Source organism: Phyllostomus discolor, chromosome 13 (genome assembly GCF_004126475.2).
Source record: "Phyllostomus discolor isolate MPI-MPIP mPhyDis1 chromosome 13, mPhyDis1.pri.v3, whole genome shotgun sequence".
Taxonomy (NCBI): Eukaryota; Metazoa; Chordata; class Mammalia; order Chiroptera; family Phyllostomidae; genus Phyllostomus; species Phyllostomus discolor.
This window is the reverse complement of record NC_040915.2, coordinates 72601893-72609216: the sequence shown is the minus strand read 5'-3', so window position 1 is coordinate 72609216 and position 7324 is coordinate 72601893. Positions and strand designations below refer to the sequence as shown.

Below are 7324 nucleotides of genomic sequence, written 5' to 3'. Positions count from 1 at the left end.
AGGCAACCAATTGACATTTCTCTCTCACATAGATGTTTCCCTCCTTCTTTTCCTCCTTTCTTCTCTCTCTAAAAATAAATAAAATCTTTTTTAAAAAATAAGTAAATACAATAAGATGATTATATTATCCTGAAATAGTGCTCTAGCACCCTTTTCTGGATTTATCTACTGAGGTATTTCTTTGATTTTGGACATATCTTGCAGATTAAAGCTTTATTTTCAGACAGCTACTTAAATCTCAGGACATATTCCTGCTAAAATGGACTAAAGCAGGGCGTATCCTGATTGCCTATCTCCTTCGGCCTTAGAACCAGGATTTCTGACCTCTGGAATATTTGCTGATAGTATTTGCAAAGGTGTCTTCACACAGAATTGAAAAATTACACGCATATCCCATCTTTCATGCTGAAAGTCTGGAGTAATACATGAGCCTAGATTACACTTCATCAAAGTTCTCAACACTGCATTTCCTGTCAATTAAACAAAGTAGCTTGATGACCATTGGCATTCTTTTGTCTTAGAATGGTTTCCAACATTTTCACTAATTGACAGGTAGGATCTTTGTAATTCTGAATATTTGGCGCTGAATTTGAGAAAGGGATTTTAGAAACAAGATACCTAGTGAAATTCAATACTTCAAAATTTATAAATGAATTTCATGAGATGCCAAAAGCTCCAAGGAAAATGAACATATCTCCAAATGAAGACAAAAGATGCAGAAGCAAGTCAATGTATCCTGTCTCTTTTCATAACATTTCCTCCCACTCTCCATAATCATGCCATAAGAATACTGGGAGAGCTGACATTGAGAGGAGGCTAGGAAATATTACCCTAGGAACAAGAATCTCTTGTACTCTGTAAAAGGAAGTCTTGATAAAAAAACAACAACACCGTATGACAGGTCTAGACCTCTGCACAGTCCAGTCCCAACTGGCTCACTGGCTGATTAAGAAAAATAAAATCTTAAAGATTCAACACCCCAGATTTTTACTCTTAGTTTAAGCTAAGCCAGAACACAGAAAGGCCACAAACATGGAGAGTTCTTGATACTTATAACAATTTTGCCCACAGTGCATTTATTCTGCAAGGTCTTCTCCAACCCCTCATGCTTCTGTGTTCCCCTAAGGCCACACTGCTCGTGTGGTACCCAGCCTACACGGAGCAGGGGATGCAGTGTGAGTATAGGAGCCACAGAGGCTGGCATGAAATCCTGCCTGTACCACTTGCTCCCTATTTAATCATAGAAGAGTTCTTTACTTCTTCAGTCATTCTTCCTTTATCTATAAGAACAGAAATGCTACCCTTAAGGGTAGCAGCAAGGGGAGATAGTGCATATAAATTTCCTTACACGTATTTGATATTCAATATTATCCATTATCTATGTTATTTTTGGTATACTGCTTGTTATTATCATGTTGTAAGATTACTCCTTGTAAGTCATTTGCAGGCACAAAAATAGATTAATATATTCTCAGAATATAAGAAAGTGTTGGGTGCTTATTATTTCATTGATTAAATGATGATTGGTGATTATGGACCCCATTAAAAATTTTTATTTTATTTTATTTTATTTTATTTTATTTTATTTTCAGGTGACTGGAAATGAATCCTGAAAACTGGACTCAGGTAACAGTGTTTGTCCTTCTGGGTTTCCCCAGTAGCCATGTCCTGCAGTCCCTGCTGTTCCTGGGGTTGATGGTGACCTATATTGTAACAGCCACAGGCAACCTACTGATTATTGGGCTCAGCTGGATGGACCGACGCCTACACACACAGATGTACTTCTTCCTGAGGAACCTGTCCTTCCTGGAGCTGTTGCTCGTGTCTGTTGTGGTTCCCAAGATGCTTGTCATCATCCTCACAGGGGATTGCTCTATCTCATTTGCCAGTTGCATCATCCAGTCCTACTTCTACTTCCTCCTAGGAACCACTGACTTCTTCCTCTTAGCTGTCATGTCTCTGGACCGTTACCTGGCAATCTGCCGACCACTCCACTACGAGATCCTGATGAGTGGTCGTGTCTGTTCCCAGCTAGTGCTGGCCTCCTGGCTAGCTGGATTCCTCTGGGTCCTTTGCCCTACCATCCTCATGGCTAGCTTACCTTTCTGTGGCCCCAATGGCATTGACCACTTCTTTTGCGACAGTTGGCCCTTGCTAAGGCTCTCCTGTGGGGACACTCGCCTGCTGGAGCTGGTGGCTTTTGTGCTCTCCACATCAGTATTATTGGGCTCACTGGCACTGACCTCAGTCTCCTATGCCTGCATCCTTGCCACTGTCCTCAGGGCCCCCACAGCTGCCGAGCGGAAGAAAGCATTCTCCACTTGTGCCTCCCACCTTACAGTGGTGATCACTGTCTATGGCAGCTCCATTTTTCTCTACATTCGTTTGTCAGAGTCTCAATCCATGCTGCTCAACAAAGGAGCCTCAGTCTTGAGCTGTATCATCACACCCCTCCTAAATCCATTCATCTTCAGTCTCCGCAATGATAAGGTGAAGCAGGCCCTGAGAGATGCACTGAGGTGGCACAAGCCCATGGGTGGGAGAAAATCTGAGGGCCACATGTGAAAGGAAATATTCCTACTAAGTTGCAAAATTAAAATTTTATTTGATTTTTAAATGTATTTTGAGCTATTTATCAAGATAATAGTAGCTATATTTGGCTGTTAGCTGAGAAAAAAGGATTTTTTTATTTCCCTTTATAACCCCTTAACACATCAAGATTTAGGCCTGAGAAACTCACTAGAACAAAGGGTTTTAACTAAAGGAAATACTGGTCACACAGGGAAAAAAAGAGGAGATACTAAGAGGAAACAAAGGAATACTCAAGCAGAGGGAACAGATGATCAGAGGTATGTCTCCATATTCCATTACTACACTGCCTCTGAGGGTAAACTGAGGGGAAAGCCCAGAGCAGAAGGCCTCTTCCTAGTTTACAGTTAGCCTCTTGTGAATGAGCTAGCCCCACAGTCTGTCCACAAAACAATCTGACAGGTGGCCACATCAAATTATCTAAAAGAAATGGGATGGTGAGACAAAGAATGGGCTGAGACATCAGCTTTCCAAGCATCCTTAGTTTCCATGTGACATAGATGGAACTCCAGATTTGGTATACTCCTGAAAAGAAATACAGGTAGAGTCTGAGTTGGTAGTTAGTAGATGATCTTGGTATTCATAGTGGCCAGGGGTGAGATGATTAAGCCTCTGAGGTGAAAACTTGGTCTAGGAATAGATGGGAGGAGAGTAAGAGACTCAATTAAACATATAACCCAAACCAAATGAACAAACAAGCAAAACAGAGTTAGATTCACCTTTGATTTTAAATGACAGACTTTCTGGATAGAGTGGTCTTTGTTGAAGGTCCTTCCTTTTCTTCACTTTGCATATTTCGCACCAATCCCTTTGGCCTGAAATGTTTCTGTTAAAAAGTCTGCTGACAGTCTTATGGGAGCTCTTTTGTAGGTAACTAACTGTCTTCCTCTTGCTGTTGTTCAGATTTTCTGTTTGTCTTTAACTTTTGCTATCTTAATAATAATGTGTCTTGGTATGGGCCTCTCTGAGTTTATCTTGTTTGGGACTCTCTGTGCTTCCTGGACTTCTTTGCCTTTTTCTTTCGCCAGGTTAGGGAAGTTTTCAGTCATTATTTCTTCAAGTATGTTCTCAATCCCTTGCTTTCTTTCTTCCCATTTTGGTATCTCTATGATGTGGGTGTTGTTATGCTTGATGTTGTTCCACATGTCTCTTAGACTATTATCATTAATATTTTTTTTGTTGCTGCTTTAATTGGTTGTTACATGCTTTATGTTTTATGTGTTCCAAATTCCTGATTCAGTCCTCTGCTTCATCTAATCTGTTGTTGAATTTGTTAGTGTACTCTTCATTGTCATTCTGTGTTCTTCATTTCTGACTCTGTCATTTTTATGCTGCTATCACTTTGTTAAAGTTCTCATCAAGTTCTTTGAGCATATTTATAACCATTGTTTTGAATTCTGCATCTGGTAGCTTGTTTGCCTTCATTTCATTTATTTATTTTACTGAGAATTTATTGTGTTCTTTTATTTGAAACATGTTACATTGTCTCATTTTGGCTGCTTCTCTTTACTTGTTTTATGTATCAGGTAGATCTCCTCTCCAGGTCCATTCATACTGTTGCGAAGGGTAAAGACTCATACATAAACAGAAGGCTGACAGCTGTCAAACAGGGTAGGGGATTGGGAGCCTGGCAGGGGTGGGGGCGGGTGTGAAGGGATTCAACAAAAAAGAAAAAAAGATAAACAAACAAACAAATAAACAAAATTGAAGGCAAGTGAAATAAAGAGCTTCCCAGACAAGAAAATGCTAAAGGAGTTCAATACCACCAATCTAGTATCACTAAAAATTTTTAAAAGACTGCTTTAAAAAAATAATTACAAATAATAAATATGCACCTATCAATAATTACTTTAAATGTAAATGGATCAAATGCTCTAATCAAAAGACATGGGGTAGCTAAATGAATAATATAACAAACCCCATATATATGCTGTCTAAAGGAGACCCACCTCAGAACAAAAGACACAAAGAGACCAATGCCAACCTTTCTGTACAGAGTCCTACTATCATCTGGCCAAATCTTGGTCTCTTTGGGCCTGATGAACACTGTTGGTGTCACCCTGGTGAATCATTGAGACCCTGCCCAAACACAAAGGTCCATGGGCACACAGCAAGTGGCAGCTAAACTCGGTGTACCCAGAGACTGTGGCCAAGTGGCATCTAACCCAGCATTGATGCCCAATTTGAATCTCTTATCAATCTGGTGGACACCACTCGCCTATTCCAGGTGACTCACTGAAAGCCTCCCTCATGTAACTCATTTACCAACAAAAGCTCTTTCAGAAACCAAGTCTAACAGGCAGCTAACAGGTGAGGGCAAATCTCAGGGAGCCTTGTGCCTTTGCTGACCTACCTTTGAGCATGGTGATGTTAGAAACTGGTCTTGGTATGCAAATAGGTCCATCCCATGCACAACCAGGCCCATCAGAGATAGCCACAAAGTGTGGATTTCTTTGTAAGCTCAAAATATGTAGCCCAGGGCCCATGGCTGGCAGTGCCTGGCATTACTCTACACTGGATGACCTTCCAAGAGGCACCAGCACCAACGCAACCCTTGGTTTGGACCACATCAGAGCACAACCCAATTAGCTCGACAAGCTATACACAAAAAGGGAGATCTTGGAAGACACTAGACCTTGTTGGGGTGAATTCAGCTTGGTGGGCAAGCCCTCACACAGCAACTCATACATTGCTCTCAGGGTCAACCTTCATAGCCAGCCAGAGGGACACCCCTACCAATGGGCCAACAATAATCAAAACTCAAATACAACAGGAAGGCTCACACAACACACAAAAAAGACATTCCTAGTTTAAGCAATCAGAAAAACTGCCTCCAAGCACCACAAGACACATACTACATAAGACCACCATTCAAGGTATAGCATATCAAAGTAATACACAGAAACAAATATGGAGAAACAGTCAAAATAATGAGACAAGGAAACCTCAAATGAAAGAACAGGAGAAATCCACCCCCCCCCCCAAAAAAAAGAACTAAATAAAATGGAGGCAAGCAAGCTACTAAGTACAAAGTTCATGATACTGGCTATAAGGATGCTCAGGAAACTTAGTGATAACATTGATAACATCAACAGCATAAAAAGGACATTGAAATCTTAAAAAGGAACCTGTCAGAAATGAAGACTGCAATACCTGCAATAAACAATACACTAGATGTAGTCAACAGCAGGCTAAATAAAGCAAAGGACTAAATCATCAATTTAAAATTATGCTTCAAAAGAAAAAACACACACAATCACAGCAGCAAAACAAAAAGTTAAAAAGAAAAATAAGGGTAGTCTAAGGAACTTCTGGCACAGCATGAAGTATAACAACATCCTCATCATAGGGGTACCAAAAAAGAGAGAGAGAGAGAGAGAGAGGGAGAGAGAGAGCAAGGAATAGAGAGCCTATTTGAAGAAATAATGGCTGAAGACTTCCCTAACATGGTGAAACAAAAAGACACACAAGATTATGAAGATTTTTATGTTAAGTAAAATAAGCCAGGCAGCGAAAGACAAATACCATGTGATCTCACCTGTAAGTGGAACCTAATCAACAAAATAAGCAAATGAGCAAAAAACAACCAGAAACATGGAAATAAAGAACTAACTGACAGGGACCAGAGGGGAGATGAGAGGAGAATAGTGGTGGAAAGAAGAGGAACATGTACAAAAGACCATGGACAAGGACAATGGGGAGGGAATTGTCTTTGGTAGTGGGGGTTGGGCATGGCTGATGAGAGCAATGGGAGAAAATGGGGACAACTGTAACAGAACAACAATTAAAAAAAAAAAAAGACACACAGGTTCAGGAAGCCTACATAGTCCCAAACAAGATGAGTGCAAAGGGGCACACACTAAGACACATCATAATCAAAATGACAAAGGTAAAAAACAAAGAAAGAATCTTAAAAGCAGCAAAAGAAAGACAGGTAGTTACCTACACAGGAACTCCTATAAGACTATGAGCTGATTTTTCAACATAAACATTTCAGGCCAGAAAAAATTAACACAAAATATTCAAAGTGATGAATGCCAAAGGCTGGCAACCAAGACTACTTTACCCAGCAAGGCTTTCATTTAAAATTGAAAAAGAAATTAAAAGCTACCTAGACAAGAAAAAGCTAAAAGGCATTCATTATGACCAAACCAACATTAAAATAAATGTTAAGGAATTTTCATTATGAAGAAGAAAAAAAAAAACAGAAACATAGTTAGAGAGAACAAAGTGGCAAGAAATACATACCTCTCAATAATCACTTTCAATGTAAATGACTTTAATGCTCTAAACTTTTATGTGGAACCACAAAAGACACAAAAGGGTAGCTAAATGGATAAGAAAACAAACAGGGTAAAGCAAAACAGGTTTAGAGTTGTTTGTATAAAAATAACACAATAATACATAAAATACAAGAACAAACTCTGTGTTTTGTGTACTCGCAACTGTAAACATAGTTTTGCCTGAACATGTATGCTGGTATAAGAGAACCACCTCAGAACATAAGACACAACGTAAAGACACAATCTTCCACAACTAAATTTTAAAAAAGCTGAAAATCTGAACAGACTGATAATAAATAATGAAATCAAGGCAGTAATAACAAAAACTCCCAGAAAACAAAAGTCCTGGACTGAACATCTTCATGGGCGAATTTTACTAATATTAAGATAAGAAGGAGGCCCCAGCTGGCATAGCTCAGTGGATTGAGCGCGGGCTTCGAATCAAAGTGTCT

At 39.6% G+C, this 7324-nt stretch overlaps 1 protein-coding gene across 1 annotated transcript; it reads left to right on the top strand.

Moving 5' to 3' along the window:
* Positions 1 to 727: 727 nt before the first annotated feature.
* Positions 728 to 3396, top strand: LOC114509133 (olfactory receptor 6T1). The gene has a single exon (XM_028527264.2). It carries the CDS (start codon positions 1603 to 1605, stop codon positions 2563 to 2565), a length of 963 nt encoding a protein of 320 aa, XP_028383065.1. The 5' UTR covers positions 728 to 1602; the 3' UTR covers positions 2566 to 3396.
* The last annotated feature ends 3928 nt before the right edge of the window (positions 3397 to 7324 follow it).

Bases quoted from the DNA above. Each gene is read 5' to 3' on its own strand.
- LOC114509133 (XM_028527264.2), top strand. From the start codon at position 1,603: ATGAATCCTGAAAACTGGACTCAGGTAACAGTGTTTGTCCTTCTGGGT.